The sequence below is a fragment of the Cardiocondyla obscurior genome, linkage group LG08 (assembly GCF_019399895.1).
Source record: "Cardiocondyla obscurior isolate alpha-2009 linkage group LG08, Cobs3.1, whole genome shotgun sequence".
Classification (NCBI taxonomy): Eukaryota; Metazoa; Arthropoda; class Insecta; order Hymenoptera; family Formicidae; genus Cardiocondyla; species Cardiocondyla obscurior.
The window spans coordinates 5303134-5322904 of NC_091871.1; the positions used below are offsets into that span (position 1 = coordinate 5303134).

The 19771-nt window shown below is 44.0% G+C and overlaps 2 protein-coding genes across 7 annotated transcripts in view; one reads left to right on the top strand and one right to left on the bottom strand.

Moving 5' to 3' along the window:
* The window catches only part of LOC139104904 (rap1 GTPase-activating protein 1), an 82838-nt gene that overhangs the window by 8136 nt on the left and 54931 nt on the right, over positions 1-19771 (top strand). Inside the window, exon 1 of one of the 4 annotated variants that reach the window (XM_070660671.1) lies at positions 569-5717. The exons of 2 other annotated variants lie outside the window; for them this stretch is intronic. In XM_070660671.1, the coding sequence (XP_070516772.1) occupies positions 5677-5717 (41 nt within the window). In that variant the 5' untranslated portion in view covers positions 569-5676. Of the gene's footprint in view, positions 1-568; positions 5718-6505; positions 9849-19771 lie in introns of those variants that run through there. One more of the 4 variants, XM_070660670.1, reaches the window with a different exon arrangement.
* On the bottom strand, positions 14088-19707 carry LOC139104905 (fatty acyl-CoA reductase 1-like). Of its 3 annotated transcripts, none has more exons than XM_070660676.1 (8): positions 18788-19707; positions 18476-18595; positions 18264-18357; positions 17887-18132; positions 17667-17812; positions 17106-17405; positions 16572-16862; positions 14088-16379 (listed from the first exon to the last, which is right to left on the bottom strand). In XM_070660676.1, the coding sequence occupies exons 1-8, from the start codon at positions 18958-18960 to the stop codon at positions 16115-16117; spliced, it is 1635 nt and encodes a 544-aa protein (XP_070516777.1). In that variant the 5' UTR covers positions 18961-19707; the 3' UTR covers positions 14088-16114. The 3 variants fall into 3 exon arrangements, with proteins under 3 accessions (XP_070516777.1, XP_070516776.1, XP_070516775.1); XM_070660675.1 differs by having other exon boundaries at positions 14088-16003; positions 16107-16862; XM_070660674.1 differs by having other exon boundaries at positions 14088-16862.

Sequence of the window (19771 nt, forward strand, 5' to 3'; positions counted from 1 at the left end):
CTTTTGCCCCCCTTTTTTTTCTGTTTCTCCCCTCGATATCTGCGCGCTTTGCCCTCCCTCCCCTATTTCGTCGGGTTTTTTCAGACGCGCGCCGTCGCGTCGGTTTCGTTCCGAGATGGACGGCCGCGGCGATCCTCTCGCTTCATCACACGGAACAATTAGAGCGCGTTTCGAAATCCAATCTGAAGTGAACGTCAGATAGCATCGTTGTTAGAATGCCTCGCCATTACGAGATCACCATTATGGCTTATTAACGTGTTGTACTATCTCGACCCGCGGACCGGACGCTTCCGGCGTTACTATTCCCGTGGAGGCCGAGTAAATACCTTTTGTACGAGTGAATGATATTCATTCGCCAAGATCAACATTTGCGCGCACAAGCGTCGTTGCACCGGTACGAGGGGATATTATTGTTATTATAATTTTAGATATTCCGCGATAAATTATTTTTTCACGCAGAGATGCATACCATTGATTACAAAAGAATATCTAATTATTATTATTTTTTTTTTTTTTCTACAAAATCAGGAAGAAAAAATTATTGAAAGGAATAATTATTCAACGGAAAAATATTTACTTACGAAATAGAATTAATTTCATACATAAATTGAATTACTCGTCGTCCGCATTTTATATCAATTTATTCAAACAGTGCGTTTTTCAAACCGCTTTTTTGTAATTTTTTTTCTGTCTTTTTTTTAATATTTCCACCACTTCACTTTCCGCGGTGGAATTGCGGCTTCTCTCGCGGCTTCCTTTTATCTTTCGGACTCGCGTTGCGCATCGGTCGGAACGCCGAATTTACGTCAATCTCACGTTCACATATTCGAGCTCGTGGCATTTGACGAAATAAATCGAAAATGGAATTCCGTCTCTCTGATCGGCTGCCAAAGATTAATGACAAAAAATAATTATAACGATAAACCGCAACGAGACTTTAAAAGTCCCTCGTGTTTCCACGCAGAATACATTACGTTCATTATTGCATTCATTAACCATTAAATATCTCGCGATAATATTTCAGACACAGTAAGTTCCGTCGAAACTTGTCGAACCGCGTAGAATCTAGCACGCCGGTGTACGGTAGGCACAGTAATGCCTTACATAACGAAGGGAATCATTTATTATCGAGAGAGAGAGAAAGAGAGAGGGAGAGGGAGGAAAAGGGGGAAGAGGAACATCCTCATTCCGTCGACTCGGGTAGAGATCGTCGATCGGCCGTCGAGCGGAGATGATCGTTGAGTAATAAATTAGATTCGCCAGGTGCTGGGAATTATGCGAGTGCGCGCGCAAGTCCTCCGGGAGGCGAGTTAGGGCTGCGGCGTGGAACGGAAGAACGGAAACGACCTTGAGAAGTGTGGCGGCGTTCCCGATCGGGATGACCCCGCTATTTCGATTAGTTAACGGAGGCTGCCGTTTCGTCGCGAAACCCCCCCACCGAGAACTGGGTCACCCAGAGTTTTTTTTTTAAGGGTCCCCCGCGTTCTCCCGCGCATTCATATTCGTTGATGAGCGAGGCGCGTTACGTAAGCACGACGGGCGATAAACAAGTCGGGAGCCCATTCTGTAAAACGCCACCATCAAGTCCCTCCGGCGAAAAATCACTTTGCATCCCTCTGACGTTCGGAGGAAGGGAGGGATAAAAGCGCCTTGTTCGAAAAAAAAAGAAAAAAAAAAAACAAAGAATACATTTGCATTTATGTATTGAAATAATAAAACGGTGAAGCAACGAGATTACAATGTTGGAGAAAACGTTAAAGTCCGACGCTGTTCGATCTCCGTTGTATTTTTAACGTGGCAATTAAAACGTAATTCGGGATGTTACGTATCTAATCTTGGGATATTCATAAAACGAAATGCATACGTGCCCGACGCGACTACGAAGTCGAATATTTGTGGAGTAGGGAAAGGTACTCGTAAAATATTGACGCTCAGTCTCGATATCGTTCCGATAAGTGAGCTATCGGTAAACGGGTTTCTGCCGTATTTGATTATCCCGTCAATAAGATTGAATCCGTGAGATTCTATCACGGCTCGTAATATTGCCCGTGATCGCTGGAAAGAAGAGATGAAAAATAATACATTAATATCTACATATTAAACGGAACGTCGAACGCGTTCGTTAACAAAAAATAACTGTCCCCTCTGTTCGCGCCTAATTATTTCAAGCAATCTTTTTTTTTAATACTTTTGAACGCATGTTAATTGAATTAAATCATCTTGATACGATGATTGATTTTTACGTGGCAAATATATTTTCGGCCTCGCGGATTTTTTTTTTTTTACGTTACCGATTGGACATTTTCCGTCTCACTGATCACGAAATCGGTGTCGTTCCTTCGATGTTACGTGCTGACTTATCAGCTTCGAGACAAGTTGATCCACGCTCGTCGTTGACTTGCTCGAGAACCTTTTCCGCCCCAAGATCGTGACCGCGACGAGATTCCGGGATCTGAATGCAAATTTGATGTATCGCCGGTGTCGTGAGCGCGGATGACACGCGTCGATTACGGACGAAGATTAATGACCGCGCGTTAATGGTGGGATGACGGCAGGGGGTCCAGCAAAATAATTCCGCTAAATTTAACGATCACAATAGGGACCGAGGAAAAAACGCATGCGTCGCGCGCCGGTAATTGGCTATTCTACTCACGATGCACCCGGGTGCTCTACCTATCCCCGTAGGGGGCTGCATCCCTCGTGCAGACGCTGAATCGCGTCTATGATCCAATCCGGCGAAGGGACCTTTTTGTCCCCGATCACGAGGAACAGAAAGAAATAACCGCGTGGTAGATAACTTGAATTTAAATAACAAAATAATATCCCTTATAAATTAAAATGAATACATTTTCTTGCTTGCGTGTCGAAGTTAGAAGTAAAATAGAAGTGAAAAGAAATAATGACGATTAATTAAAAAAAAATTAGAAAATACGTAAAAAAAAGCGAAGAATTTTTACAATTATTTTTACATTATTAATAAACGTAATTATGAGTCATACAATAGGTGCTTATTGTTACGCCGTTATCAGTCTTATCTTTATCAGCGCTGTATCTCGCACTATCGTATACGCGTTCGCTAGACTTCCTCGTTTACCGCGGTGTAAATGCATAAAAGGTCTATGATCCCATTCAAGTGGCAATCTTATCGGACCGGTAGCAAAACAACGACGATCACGGCATTTTGTAAAAAAAGGAAATGCTCGGGGAAGTCCGAAATTTCCCCGGGGGGGAAAGAGGACTTTACCGGTCACAGCTTCCTTTGGGAATTTATCGTGACAAATATTGATATCGCGCACAACCACGCCAGCGTTGAAAACGTAAACAACGGTGCACATGTCGAAACGATTCAGCGTTTATTTTTGTTCGCTCCTGGGTTTTCCGCGCGGCAACGCTAATAAATCTTGTTCGGTCGCCATAAATCTATCGAACGTCTCGGAAAGGAAAATAAAAAAAAAAAAAAAGTTGCTCGCAGTCTTCAGAAAAATCTCGCGCCGACCGGCCGATCATTGCGAAATCCATAATACACTTCGGTTCTCGTGCCTCGGGCGATCTTCCGTGGTCAAACAACGGGGCATACTATTAGTACATACGTTCGGTAACTAGTCCCGTGATTTTCCGCCGGTCCTCGAGTCTCTTCCCCGTGCTATTATCTCAATAGAAAATTGTCGGTCTTGCCGCGGCGTAATGGCATCAGCGCGGAGAAGGACGTCTAAATCAGGGGGTTCTTAACCCTAAGCCTAGGCTAACCTAATCTGACCCTTTCTAGACTAATAATTTTCCACTTACAACAAATAAAGATCCCTTAGCAAATAAAGAACCGCGGTCGCGTATTTTAAATTCATCGAGGGGAGATCTAGACCGAGAACTCGGGGACAGATTAAAAAGATATTGCCATTGTTTTACGTATACAGCGGAAGGTAAAATGGGGAAGAAAAGAATTTAATATCTTTATCATCTATGTTATTATAAAACGATCAGCTGGTCAAAGTTTATCACCGTATCATCGATACTTTTACCTGTTTTATCGAGCCACTGATAAAAAGAATCACGATACGAGAAAGTAACGAGATAAAAGTTCTGCGCGAATGATACTTAGTTAATTTTAAACACGCGCGAGAATCGTAAGAGTACTTAAAGACATTCGATGACAACTGATATCGTTAATGCGGCTGTCATTAGCCGTCGACGATGATCGATAACACTTATCAGGGAGCTATGCTGACTGGCTCCTGAAAGAACGCAAACATCTCGTCGGATGCGAAAGACCGGCGGTTCTCGAGAGCGGTACGCCGAGTCCTCTTCTCGAGGATCTCGGGGACTCGGACAAGAGCGGAAAGTAGAGGTAGTGGAGGACCCGGGCGAATAGTGAGCGATGGAGGAGGAAGAAGTGGCGGTGAGGCTGTTGCGGGTGGGAGCGAGTGCCACTGACGATGCAAGTACGAACAGGCTCGTTAAACAGTTGTTCGGCGCTTCGATACGCCGTCGTGTCTCTTGTCATCTTGTCGGCGACGGAGAACGTTTTCGCGATCTGTGTCGTGTTTAGTGCGAACGAAAGTGCATGACTTTAAGATGCAAGCGTGTACCCGCGCGCATCTCGAATCGGTGATCGAAGTAAATGTTGTTAATTCTTTCGAAATCGCGTCCGCGATGCGTATAACAGTCGCGTAGATAATATTGTTTTAAAACTGTTTAAAGATCGCAGCCAACCGAGGCTGCCGGGGACGACGCTGTCGGTCTCTAGGGTGTATTACACGTGAATCACGTAACTCGCGCGGAACTGTAACGAATGGTCTGCGAATTATATCGTTATCCCTGTTGTCGGATGTAACAACGACGTAACCGAGACAATCGGATGAGAACTAATGTCGCCAGATGTCAAATAACCCACGTGAACTCGTTACGCGGCGGAAACGAGGGAAATGTCGGTGATTCGTTTCAATTTCAGGATCGTTTCAAGTTTACTCTCTATCTTAATGCATCTGCGGCATTGTCGGGATATCGTTCGCGGAGCGTAGTTTGTTCCAGTTGCAAAGTAAAATGCAACTGAAACATTTAAATTGGAAAATATATCTGTACGCCGCACGCGAAGAAAAAGTGACTTTCCTCGTGAAAGAGATGGGAATAAATTAATAGTGTTCTGAACGGCGGAACAATATTCATCGCGAACTTCAATATTTCGCCCGCAGTTTATTTGCCTCGCGCCGAATCGTATTTCCGTTGAAATTTTTTTTTGCGAGAAATATGAATTTCCGGGATATTTGTTTGGAACGGACGCGTTACAAATTGATATTTTCAAACGTGAATGTTTAAAAGTATATTTTTGAACTTTCGAGGATTAAACATACGAGAATACAGATTTGTGCGCTTAATGCGTCAGTAGCTGGGGATTCTGCGTCGAATATCCGTTGAAAAGGACAGGCCTCGGCGTATCGGTTGATTCGTCGAACGAGCGTACGTTTTCCTACGCAAAGTGATTCGCGTAAAATAACTCGCGAAGCACACGCGGTTCCGTTTTGAGGCATCGGGGACGTGGTACCGTTCGATAACTCGCGTTAGACTCGCCCGGGATATCGGGTCGTCGGTGACGTGCAATTATTTCGACATCAGCGACGAATCCGATCTTCGACGGAGGTCTTGTACGTGTGACGGAAAACACCGGCCGATTCAGCATACGACATGCTGAAGATACGCATGCTGGATTACATCGGTGACGCCGGGTGAGTGCCGCATGCACAACCTACATATATACCTCGCCTGTGGAATGATTCTTGCATTGCGAGCAAAGTAGAAAATTACAATAAAAATAGAAAAGGGAGCTTATTTTAAATCGTCGTTCGATTCGAATAGAATTTCACGACGATACTTGATTTCACGCGTTAAATTAACGCGCATTTACAAGCCGTGTAAATAGGTTTCTTTTTTTTTTCTTCTTTTCTCTCTTCAGGGTGGCCCGCGCGTCGAAAGCGAACTCGTTAGCATTACTAATCGTCGCCTTAGATTTCGTGACCGCGAGAAACGCGCCCGCGGCGGCAAAACGAGATTACGTTCGTAAGGGCCCGTTTTGGTGTGCACAGCTCGCCGATATCGGTCGCTGGGAACGCGCGTATCGCTCATCCGGAATACCAATGAACGTGCACCGCGGAGAACAAGGTTGATCATTCTTTCCCGCTTCGATTGTATAACGACGTGGTCTCTTGAACGCGTTCGTGACGCGGATCCGAGCTCCGGGATGAAATTGGAGCGACCTAAGAGCCCCGTTCTCGCGCTCTCGGCGCACGGTATATATCGGGAGCGACAAAAGGGACTCCGAAATTTATGGAGTACTCTCATTTTCCTCGAGAGGTCTGGCTACCGCTTATCGCCAACGAATTAATTCGGTCGACGTTCAGCTACGCCTCGATTAGAGCTACGCATTTATCTGGTTTCTATGAGCCTTTCATAAAGAGCGACGTGTTTAACAACGCAAACTATTCGAATTAATAAGAGACGTTGAATAAATTAATATTAAATTGCGCGCTTTATAATAATCTAGGTTTATTATTTGCGGGTAAATTAATCTACGTTTTTAATTCAACGCAATTTGCTCGGACAGTAGTCTTCTCGTCGTCGCTCACGTCACTCGCGATGTCCTCTATTAATGTAAAAAAAAAAAAAAGAAAAAAAAACGGCACTTGATGCTGCGTGCATGTTGCGAGTGATGCAATTTTTTTTCGCGGCCGATTCGCTACCATATCTGCACGGGTGAGCCGAGAGAGTGACGCGGATATATTTCTAATTTCCTGCTTATTCCACGTCGGCCCACACTGTTCGTTCATCCGGGATATAATGATAGGCGCCTCGTGGGTGCGAAACGTTGGCAAATTAATCGAACGAGGTCGTCGTCGGATCTCGGGCGAGCGGGCGAACGGGCGAGTTAAACGAGCGCACGGGACCGGCGATAATAAGGTTTCACTCGGTGAAACTTTTCCAACGTCGTATTTACGCGCACGCTGGACACGCTAGTTATTCGCCGTGCTGGTGACTCGACCGAAAGTAGACACGGCTGTGAAAACCTACGAAAACCATTCGACCAAGAATCGCGGCGAGTAAATTAGTCAGCTCGTCGCGAAGCTACGATTTGCGATTGTGCAATATCGTCTATTAGAATGTTAGATTAAAGTCTTGGCGTTAAAATATATTTTTCTTTCGACGCGAAAAGGCTCGACACATTTGATTTTTAGAGCTCTGAATGGGATCATGTGACACCAACTCAATCGATGTGTCATCCGTACGCGACGCATGTATCCTGCGTGAATATAATGCAGGAAGTTACGATCTAGTCAGGAAACAGAACCGCGGAATGCGTGAAATTTCCCGAGAACTATCGCTCATTGTAATTTCGTGGAAAAAACGATATTATGCCATCACCCTGGCGCAATGAAAACGATTATCTGGCGTGACGGACGTCGATAAAAAGTTTGCCGATAAAATGCTCGCGGCGTTCCGCGTGATTTGTAATAATGCTCGGACTCGTCGATCGAAATAAATGCAGATTACTTAAGAAAACGTAGAAAGTTAGTAATAAACCTGCATTATTACGTCGCAATTACAAAAATGTCGATTTTCTTTAATTTTTATTCGTTTTATATATTTTTTTTTTTTTTACTAATTTTACTAATTAGTTACGCGAGTGTAGGTTGTGGTATTCACTTTAAGCGGAAACTTTTTGCAAGTCAATACATTTTTCAAAGTTCCTCGCGCTCGTTTTCGCATCTTGGGCGGAAACATCCTTTGTTTTCGCAAAACTGCCGGCTCATAAATCTCGAGACCGCACAACATTACGGCCACCTGAGTTCGCGATTGTTTAGCGGACGCTTCGCGGATTCTGCGTACTGATAGCTCTCCGTGATCATACATTTTTAATTTTTTCGTGGCATAAATCCCCTTTTTCTTAGTTCTTCGCCAGTGCCTGACTCTATTATACAAACTCTTTCACGACACACCGGTGCATACGTTGGGATTAATTATTTCATATTCTTTAAAGTGTCACGGCAAAGATAGATATCTTTATCTCTCATCTCGGACGCGCGCTGCCTTTCTTTTCTTTTCTCCTCCGTTTTCTACGATTCTCCTTTTCAGACGCACGGCACGGCGCCGTCACGGGGACACTTTATATTCGTGAAAATGATAATCCACGAGGCAAAATTGTGCGGCACGTCGGAAACTACCTACATCTGTTCGTACAGTGCTTTTCAAATGCCATCATTTACGAGAAATATTTACGGGAACTCGGACGCGCGATATTTTGCAACTTGGGAGTTCAAAATAAAAGTAGGTCGACTTCATAAGTCGTAGAACCTATTTTAGGCATTACATTTTACATGTTCCCTTTAATGTTACGTTTAAGCAAAGTTTTTTTTTTCTTTCTTGCTTTTTTTATTGTTTTGAATGTTTTAACTACATTAGAAAATTACGTTAAACTACAAAATAGAGAAGTACGCGAATTAAACCGATTAACTTTATTTGAGGAAGTAATTACTGCCCGTGTAAAATAATTATAAACAACGTTACAAACCTCAAATGAAGGGAGAGTGGACAGTTTACTTCGTGGTTGCTCCGTAGTTGTTCCGTGGTCGCCCGATATCATTTCCCAGGCTTCTTCATCTCAAACTCTTGCACTTATATTCGCAGCAAAACGCCACATGAACGAAGACAATTAATTGTCAACAGACGCTGGAAAACTTTTACACGGTCTCTTACCTCGCAATCGATATCATTTAATTTTTTTTTTTTTTTATTAACTTCGAACGCATGATATTGCGCTTGAAACTTTTATTTTAAACATAAACCCTACGCCACTTTCTGAGCCATATCGCGAATTGCTGGATTAATTATTCACATCGTCACCCACATATCGATAATTTAATGCGAAACGGTGGAAAGGAAATATTTGGCGTTCACGCACGTGTTTATTTCATAATACGTTAAATATTTCGCGGAAGGTTAAACCCGTTGGCACGTATGTACATTGGAAAAAGACAGATATGACGTTTATTGTGGCGACGGCGGCTAGCGTATGTGACTTCCCCGTTCTCGATCGTGGGAGGGAGAAGTATTAGTGAGGCGCGTTACCCCTCAGTCTTTGACGGTCCGGCGATCCGCGATACATGTATTCCGCTCTTCGTGTTAGACTCGACGCACACCACGGTAAGGTTACGTACGCTAGCCTCCGTCATCGCCATATCTGCTTTTCAGTGTGCGTACTTCGATGCTCGTTTTGTTTAGCTGGCGCATTACGACGCAAGGTCGTTGTGCGGGATGTATATTTGCGAGACTATCCGGCGTGTCTTCCTCATATTCACATCATCCACCGCGCCCGTGCCAAACAGGATACGTCGACCGATTATTTTCTATAATTTATCAATCGGCATGCTCCATCGGCTTTCGTACGTCGGTCATTTAACGGGGTCGCATGTTTCGAGTGACATTTATATTCATATAATACATAAATTCGACCTGCGGAGGACATATGAAACGGATTAAATCGAGCGATATCGCGACGTGTTTAATTAACAAAGCGCAGGTATAATTAACCCCGCACTTCCGTCGTAATTGCGCTTCGCTGGGATTTCGCGAGCGATGGTAGAAGCTTGGTAGAATGAACGGGAATGATTAATATTGCACCGCAATTTTTTATTCACAAGTAAATTCAATCGTAAAGAACCGTGTGTTTTCGCGAGTGTATCACCGAGGCGTTTAAGTGCAATGAAGAAGGTGGAGAAAAGGAAAAAGCCTGGGAAACGATCTTGGGAGAAATTGTTCTCCTTCGTCGTGTCGGTCGCTCGTAAAAATGATTATTTCATCTACAGGTAATAATTATTCTACAATACGTTATTTAAGAAATTTTTTTTTTAATTTCTACAGTCGTATCGATTTTGCTTGTTGATTTGAATATAAGTACTTCGCGAGGTATAACGTCTCGGATACTTCCAGTCTAAATAAATGCACGTCTTAAACTGCGAGCGAGTAAGAAACATCAACAATTGTTATGTTAATGTCGGAAAGCTGAAAACATCAACGGTGAGGAACCGGAGGTTCTAACCGTCGTGCGTAAAAAAAAAAAAAAAAAAAGAAATCAATGGCGCGTCGGCTGTTTAAAAAAAAATCAGGTTCCTGATCTGCTAAATGTGGCTCGTATTCACGCCCATTTCCGCGTATTTTAAAAAGGATGTAACCGTCGGGGTGAATCGTGCGAGCGAAGCGTGGACATTTTTCGGTCAGGTTACCTTAGCGTAACGGAAAGCACGACGAAAGGTAAAATCCGTCGAGGACTTACCGCGACGGTTTGATACAGTGGAAAGGAAAGGAATAAACGGTAGACTTCCTGATCGGATTTTTGAGCGGCACGAATATTTCGACGAACGTAGAACGGCAGTAGAACGTTAATTTTTCTCATGGAATCTCATCAAAAATTGTTTCGTTGTCCGTGTTTTGCGAAATTCTTTTTTATACCGCCGGTCTTTTCGGTAGGGAAAAATATTCTCGGGTTCGGCAAAAGCGTGTCCTGGACGTCTCGTTGATTTTATCGAGATCTCCAAGACCAAGGATCCACCGTTGGTCGCACTTAAAACGTGATAATAACTGCCGAGACCGACGGCGACTCGCTAAGTACCCCGCGTGCACGTTGAAGTGGCAGAACCAGTTGCGGATGAAAGTAAGACGCGGGGAAAATTGTGCGATTAGATAATCTCTGTCGCTTTAAAAAGAGCTATACTTCCAATCCGTGCTTTCGACGCCTCTACCGATTTATGAAAGATACAGAATCCCGTCTACATCCTCTTCTTCAAAATTTTTTAATAGGCATCATATTTTTATTCTTCTGAAGAATTATAGGACATTTTTTTTTTTTAATCTGACTTCTACGTTGGGAATTAATTTTTTTTTTAATATCACGGTAAGCGCAAAATCTAAAGTTTTCGCTCTTAAAACGCTGCCTTTGCAGTCGACTGTAGCGTACAATGTACTGTGACCTGACGCATTCGTGAGCTCGAGCAATAATCCCTTGACACCCGCAACGTGAACGTGGACTTTCTTCCCGTATATGTATGTGGACGTGCGTACATACAGGGTGTCCCGTTTTGCCATCGGAAATAAATTTCTCGAATAAAAAAAAGAGGAAAAAAAAAATCAACGATAAATATACATATATATATATATATCTGGCGTGCCTGCATTAAATCACTCGGGCGAGCATTTATCTCTTTTACAACATGTTATTCGCATGTAGATTGAACGAGAGCTTTTCATTGCGCGTCGTTTGAAAGAAATATTTCTTTGACATTTATTTTTATTCGACAGAGCATGTGTCTTTCTTTTTAATCCCCATCGAGTCGAATAACGGGGACGTTAGATTTTTCTCTCGACTTCTTGAGACCCACCACTCGTTTCGAAATGCAATACAGGTATGGTCTATCCTTTAAACGATTCTGCACACGCATTTTATCTTTGCCGTATCCACGGAGAGACGACCATTAATGCTAAATATCGAGGTCACCGCGAAAAGCTAATTTATTACCACTTGCCGCCTTCTCGCGATTTCTGATACGTCGATACTATCTTTAAAAAGATCAGCAATAATTCTTGTCAAAAATATCTCGAATCAAATAAAATATACATAGTCGATAGATATGATCGTCACTGCGACCGCGAGCGAGTTCTCGGCTTACATATTTTCCACAAGTAAATAATCAAATGGGTCGAGAATAAATTTTCAAAGTATTCAGTTTCGTCAGCTCTTAGGACATTCGATATTTCTTTTATTAATCACGATAAATCGTTTAATTTCTGCTCCGCGCGATTCGCTCGTCGACACCCGGTACATCATCACGCGCATATCGTAGCGTTTATTCGTATTCGCGTGTTCGCAAACAACGCACAGAGGAATATCAAACTCTCGTCGCGTGGACGCTCGCGAGTATGCACGTTTCCGCAACACATTTTTACAATATCCCAGATTTTACAATACGCCCTAAGAAATACTTCTTTTGTCGAAGGACATCTTTATTCCGGAAAGGCGAGGTATATGTTTCCGCGCGGAAAGAACTTCCAATAATTAATTTAGTAGGACGTGAATTGAGATCAAGGCTTCCTTTAATCCGTTCAGGAAAGAGAAGCAAAATCGAGGAGCTTGATTAAGCTGAAACAAGTTGATTATACCAACTTCAATTCTTGCGCGACGGGTCTGGAAAGTGCCGAGAGCAAAACTTTTCTTTTAAATGCGCCGGGAATAAAATGGACAGGCTCTTTTGCGGATAATAAGACGTCGCCGTCTCGGTTTCTTTGATCCCTTTTATCCTTCCACGCGCGGCATCGGCGTGCCACCTTTATACGTCGTTAGTCAACGTCTCTCCCGTGGAAAGGGACATCAGCTCGATTTACGAAGCGCCGACAGGAAGAAGGATTTCCATTCGCGTTAGTCGCGCGAGAAACGGAGGAAAGGGGACGCGGCAACTCTCTCGCACGTTCGTCTCGCCGACGTGTTTCATCGCAATGTTAATCTCGTGGAAATGACAATGCCTCGGTACTACATGCAGGTGCGAATGGGACTTGCGCCGACGTGATCCTTGAAAATATTTTGATCCCTGTTGCGACCGCACGTTCCAACACTACACGCGCGATTATCGACGCCGCGGTCGCATCTCCCGTTGCTAGTTAAATAAATTAAACGATTGAAAATCGAAGGAAAGCTCCGCTGGCGATAAGCGCTAATTTATTGAACCCTTTTCGTACTTCGCATTGTCGGAGCGCACCGGCTGGGAAACAAACTTGCCGATCGAAGGATCTGTTGAGAAGTAATTAAACATTTCACTTGGAGACTTATTAGACGTTAAATTACGCGCTGTATTAATTTTACGTGAAATTTAATTATCCCGCGAGCTGCGGGGACGCCGTACAGATATACACGCGACGACAGAGAGACTTGTACTTTACGAGCGGCGATACTTATCGCCCTCGCAAACTGTAATTACCAGTTCCGCAGCGCGGCACGAGGATGCACCTCCTCGGATTTAACTCGCCGGAAATCGCGTGACGGAAATAACAGGAGGAAAAAACGAGCTGCAACGTGTCGTGCCGGTGACACCTCGGCGTTGTCTTCCCGGCTTTAGGTGTACCAGTTGACCCTCGTTAAGCCCTGCGCGTATGTATTTCAGTGAAATTTATTTTTGTTCGCGTGCCCACGACCTTTTCCACGCACTTTTAATAACAGAGCGCCGCGTCTCTCTTTTTGGGTCGCTGTAAGATCGCCTGTGGTGTACGTGGATGAACGAGGGCGCGGAATTGGGTGCCCTATGCAGCAGGTCTCCCCGCATGGAACCCCTACCCTCCCCCCGTGAGCCCCCGTTTGTAGTCACCCTTCGATTTCGATCGCATTTTCCGGGCGGGCGAGCAGGCACGCTTTTCTTGTCATTCCCTCTTTACTGTAATCGAAAATGTTACGTTATTTCGTAAAGCCCCCGATCGTTTTTCAACTTTCAAAAGTTTTGGATGCATCTCCCGTCGAATGTTAAAAAATTCAACAGATGGCAATCTCTTTAACTTCTCTTCAAACCTTCAAATTTATGTCGAGCAAAATTTTAAAGGCTCGCGAAATAAAACTTTTAACGACGCGATTCGCGGTCCAGTTGCTAGCGATTGCATCCCAGGCGTGTGTCGAATAATCAGTTTATTATTTCCATTGTCCGCTCGAACTTCACAACCCTTCGCGAGATCTTTTCGTTCCTCGTGTCAGGATTCGTCAAGCTCTGTCAAAACGGTGACGGTACCGTCAAAGGGAGCTCGATCTCTTTTTTTTCCTCATTTTTTGTTCTCCTTTTTTGTTATTTTGTTTTATTTTTTTTTTCTTCTCGTCCTATTCTCTATTCGATTCGTCTCGAACGGGGGAGAAAACCCGAGCGTCCATGTGTTGTTACCGTTTGTTCGCTCTTACGTGGTGAACTCGTTTCGACGTATTTTCTAGCGCAAAATATCGCGGAATCGATTTCGAAAGTCCGTGATCCGCGAGCATAACAGTTAACTTCGTAAAACGAAAATGATAATTTAAAGCGCAATATTCGTTTACCTTTTCGCTACCTGTTCTATCGAATGACTCCTAAGTTTTACTGCCACTTCGCCGTGGTGCAATTTTGCAAGATGCAACGTAAAAATAATGTCGCCCACGTGTATTAGCGTCGGAGTATCCCCGTATTCATGTCGTCCACCGCCGCGCATGCTTGCGATACGTTACGCAACTTACCGCTATTGTATTTCCGTTCTTTCTCTTCCCTTCCTTTAATAACTCGAGTCGACGACTTTTCACAACCGCGCATCGCGGCCACTGCTAGCGCGTGCTGAGAAAAAAAAAATATCATTATCATATTAGCAAGCGTCTTGCGTTCGAGCACCGCTAATACCCGCCCTCCACATATTTTTATGGCGATAGGAATTGTACTCGGTTCACATCAGACGCGTCGACTTTTCAGAAAGATTATTTTGTAAAGATAAGATTACGTACGTATACGTAAGATTCGAACGTATTACGTGTGTTTCTCACATACTACACATTTCTCTTGGCATTGTATCCGAGCAACATATATGTATATGTGCGCTCGAGCAATATATATATATTTTTTTTTTTTTTTTATAACAGCGTTCGTACTCGATGAGAATCTTGTTCTTTGCACTGATTAATATCCGACACGATCTGTTTCCCAGGTTACGTCTCGCTCGCCGTAAGAAGTGTCTTCGTTCCTCGTCGGATTCGTTCGACGGTCGCGCGTCGTTGCTCCGAATCTTTCATGTTGGCGATTTGATTTCGCCGCGAACTCAATTCGAAAATCGTTTTTCGGTTTATCTGTGACGGCCGAGAGGCGCAGCGTAATCGCGTTTCTTCTGCCGCCGTGTCTGTAGCGAATCGCGAATTCAGCTCACCGTGCGCGTGTAACAGTTCGGCAGCAGTTGCTGCAAAATTGGTGCCTTAATGCGTTCGAGAAACCTGCGCCGGAGCAGCGGGACGCGAAACGCCGCGGAAACGGGACAAGTCACGCAAATGGATTTACGTGAGTAGGTGAGTAGGTAGGTAGGTAGGTAGGTAGATAGGTAGGTAGGTAGGTAGATAAATAGATAGATAGATAGGTAGGTAGATAGATGGCCAGGCGAGCTCGCCGCGCGTAGGTAGACGCTGCAACGTAAAACGAGCACGACTTTAACGGGTGCACCGTTCGTTCTGGAACGCGCAAGATGCGGCTATCAGCGGCGATCAAGCGGAATAATTCACCGCGCGATTGTCGATTCCGATTACAATGATAGAGCTAATAATTAGTTAACACGATCTGACACGACGACGCGCGGCGGCCTGGAATATTCGGATGAATGAAACAATGTAACGGTCTCTTTGGGGTTAACGGGAAAATCGCAGGGAAATAAAGAAACTTCGATTTGTAATAATAGCATCTACTTTATTTATTTATTAATTATTTTAATTATTGAATAATTATTCTGCTTTGAATACATTTTTGTCGACTGTGTCTTGCTTGTCGAAGCCGTTGCGTCCGAGCGATTTAATGCGCCTCGATTTCGATTAAATGAAGGTGATGTTACGTAAGTGATATTACACATTCCGTGAAGATCCACCGGGCTGTCTCGTGAAGTGTTTCGTAGTCGTTGACGTTCCGTGCGATCTCGCGCGCTGGAACAATGGCAATCAGACCGAAGAGACCCCGCATTGTTGACGGCGGTGCTTTATGAGCGGCACATATGCTCGAGTATCACCAGGTATGCTATACCCGGTGCATTGTGCCACTCGTTCGGGATCACTAGCAAAATCTATCGCCGATAAATCACCGTTGCCCCTAGCCGTATACGTAACGTTCATTTCCCGTCCTTTCCGAATTTCTCCACTTTCACTGGTTGGAAATTGTTCGTCGCTTGTAGCCGAGCACATTGCGCTCACGTTATACTTCTAGTTATTATGCAGCTCGCCATCATACTCGAATATTATAAATATATTCTAGTTAGAAATTATACATACACATATTTTTTTTTCTATTATTTTTATTTTTTTTTTATACTGATCGCAATTTTCAACCTACGTGTGAAGTCACAGTGAAACGTATTCGGCCAATCCCTCTTTCACAACGTCCCACGGAGGCCTGCCGACAAAGTCACTAATACCGTGGGCCATTCGTTTTATGTATTCGCCCCAGTCGAAGCTGCTCATGTCGAATTCGAATATCTCGCGATCCGCCGTGCTCATTACCTCCCAAAGCTCGACCACCGCGTCATTCCTGAAGTACCATTCCCTCGTCGTGAAGTAAGACGCCGCCGAGAGATGAGCGTGTATCAGGTCATAGGTTTTGCACCATCTGGAAAGGGTTTCCGAGAGGTTTGAGAAATGAAAAAGCGCGAGAAACGTTGCGGCTACTTTTATGAATGCCCGTGAATTTCTCAGGCCGCTTCGAGTATTGAGATCGCGAATTGCTCGGGCAAGCAGTCTCGACGTAGCTTTGACGGTCCATAAAATAAATCCGAAAAAAAAGGGGGGGAAAATACTTGACCTTGAATCTCGACCGGTGAGAATGACCGCCCCGTCCACCATGACCGCGGGCAACAAGTGGAACAGGCACATGAGAGTCTTGTGCACCCACAGTCTACTGCTCCAAAACATGCACTGCAGCCGGCCGTTTTTTACGCCCGGTATTTTCGATCCGTGGATGCGCACGTGGTTCCGAAACGTTTCCCAAGTGATCGGCTTCTGACAGGACGACACGTAATTGTACACCGGTATTTTTTCCACGTCCGGCACGACGCCCGTCTGCGCGTCCTTTTCGAACTCTTTCCTATCATTTCTGTCAACAAAATCGTACCCTGTTTAAAATTCAATCTCGAGAAAGCGCCGGGTGCACGGCATTGAAGACTGCCATCTTACTTTAACCTTGAGTAAAAATAAAAGAATAATAGTCCGTGTATTAAATGACTCTAATCTTTCAGCTCTGAGTCGTTCTAGTCGCTCATTAGCATCGATTGCCGTAACGGAGTTTGATAAAAAAAAAAAAGGCGGCAGTCGTTAATAAATAGATTAATAGGCTCACCTCGAGCTGGTGCGCCAGGCGGCGGCGATCAAGCACGACGTCACGTAATCGGCCGGTACGAAGTCGAGGTTTTTGTCGGTGTGGCAATGTATCGTGCGCAATAGGCCGAGACTCGAGCTGACCAGGAGGCCAATAGGCCCGTATACGCTGTCTGCCCAACCCATGATCGGCTCGTTCCAGGTCGACGTCACGATAGACGGTCGCACGATGCACACCGGCATGCTGCCGCCGTATCGCAGCACCGTGTCCTCCGCGATCGCTTTCGTAAACGTGAACGTGTTGGGCCAGCCGTCGATCAATCTGCGTCCGAGTTTAAAAAAAAAAGTCCCCCGTGAAGAATCGCGCGCAAAAGATGGAAGGGAAAAGCACTCCTTCACCTCGCGTTCTTCCCGAAATGGCAATATCAGCTCGTAGACTTGGATCGATATAAAGCGCATTAAAATTTAACGCACGAGAGATATTTCGTTATATGTATATACGAACGATAACGCTCTTTCCTTAGCTCGTTTTTATTTGAACGGTATTAGGTGACGCGAAAATAAATTCGTTGAAGGTACTCACGATGGTGTAATAGAATCCAGCTTCTTATCGTTTAAAACAGTCAGTAACGATAATAATTCATCGGTCTCCATTGGCGGAGGATAGTGTTTCTCCTCGACAGATCTGATAGGCGAGTGTGCAAAAGCGGTCGACAAGTAGACAAAAGCCTGAAAGTGTTGGATCGTTTCGCAATAATTTTTAAATGTTTTTTTTTAATGATATTATATTGAAATTATATTACTTTCAGATCTGACATCTCTCTCGCGAGTAATAATATCTGCTTCGTAGCCCGCACGTTGACATTTGCCATGGTACGAAGACGTTGATTAGATCGTATGATCGTCGTGCCGTGAAAGATAACGTTCGCATCGAGCAATCTGTCTCGATCTCGTTGGGATAAGCCCAAATTCGTCGCTTCCAGATCACTCTCGATCACTACTATTTTTTTTAAGAAGTCTGGCTGGTCCTTCTTTAATTTATCATACAACTAAAAAGATCCGAGAATTTTTTAACGATCAGAGTAGTATAAGTAACAAATCCGTCAACGAGGACGTTAGGCTGCCTAATGTTCTTATAAATTATTTTTCTTAACGAGTATAAAAAAGAAATTCATCTTACGGATAACTCGACAAGTTGCTTCAGGCGTTCGTGAGGATTCTTTCCGTCTTTTCCTCTCACGAATACATACATCATCGTAATATTTGGACAACACCTACGTAAATTTTTCCGTAAAAAAAATAATTAATTTAAATTAATTTAATGAACAATCTTTTATATAAACATATAAAATATAATTTTCGTTGTTTGATTGATTGATAATCTATGCTTACCGCAATAGCTTCTCGATCAAAAGCTTTCCCATAAATCCCAAACCGACCGTTATAAGAACTTTACTCCCCGAGAAAAATTTTGCTATTTCACTCTTCGCCTTTTCAGCTCGACACTCGACACTAAAAAATATCAATCTCAGTTTTTTTTTTGTCAAAGAATTCTCTCAGGTATTTTAACAGATTTTTTTTTTTTTAGTTTTTTATTACAATGACAACTTTTTGTCCCGAATAAAACCGTATTTATTACGTAAAAAATTAAATTAAAAAAGGAACTCAAATTGCCGGCGACAGTTATAATACGAATACTCTTACGTTTGATCAGACATTGCTGGAAATGTTTGCTTTGGAGGCTTCTCGAAATTCTTGATGTCACTTTTATCGGTGTTAAACTTCGACTGAAATGCGTCACCCGTGCACTCGGCGCAACTGTGAAATTGTATTCTGTATAATCTATTCAAACTTAGGAAAGAAAATGACGGTGTCATTGGCAAGTTAAATCAAAGTTTCACAATGGGAACATGCATACATTCATACAGTGACTTGTCATTTGGGAGGGTTACTATTTGTGAAATTTCGACGTGCGCAATGGTCCATCGATTTATCTCAGCCGATCGCGACACGCGCGACTAGTTTCTACGAACAATCAATACGCCAGCGGTGGCAGCGCTTATTATTTAAACGAAATTAAATTGGAAATACCTGCATTACGATAGAGTTATTTATAAATTGGCAAAAGGCGTTGGGGTCGGTTGCAAATACCAACGCCAAGTTCCCATTAAAATCAAAACGCGCGAGTTAGCCATTGGATTTTCATGCAAATTTCGAGTTTATCGGCTGCGATCTCGGGACGTTCAGGGTGCACGACGCGATACGGCATCTACGAAGCGTTCGCGTAGTGCCGCGTGAAGTAATATCGCTAGGAGAGGAGGCGTAGGTGCGCTATAAAGGTGTATACCCGTCGTTCGAAAGCAAAGAGACGTCAAAAAAGAAAGAAAAAAAAAAGTAAAAAGATAAAACGTGCGCGCGCGCACACTCGATTACACAGTAAATCGAGGAACGGAGAAGGAAGGAAGTAGGCGAGACTCGTTGCACGGGGACGAGAGGAGGGTGCGGGATAGGGTACTTTCCTTTCCCCCCCGGGGTCCCACTACTCGTCTTCCCCTGTCCTTGTGGAGGCGCCCCCCTACCGCTTTTCGCTCACTCCCTCCGGCGGTCACCGTCGGGGTCTTAGGTGGTGGCGGGGATATGTGCATCATGCACTCACGCATGCCTCCTCGTGCTCTCCACTCGCTCCGT

What these genes read in the sequence shown, in the direction of transcription:
- LOC139104905 (XM_070660675.1), bottom strand. Translation starts at nt 18,960, where the DNA reads ATGACACCGTCATTTTCTTTCCTAAGTTTGAATAGATTATACAGAATA. An exon ending in AGCAACTTGTCGAGTTATCC is followed by an intron (nt 18,133 to 18,263) that starts GTAAGATGAATT and finishes GGATCTTTTTAG; the next exon opens with TTGTATGATAAATTAAAGAA. An exon ending in GCCTGGCGCACCAGCTCGAG is followed by an intron (nt 16,863 to 17,105) that starts GTGAGCCTATTA and finishes TTTTGTTGACAG; the next exon opens with AAATGATAGGAAAGAGTTCG.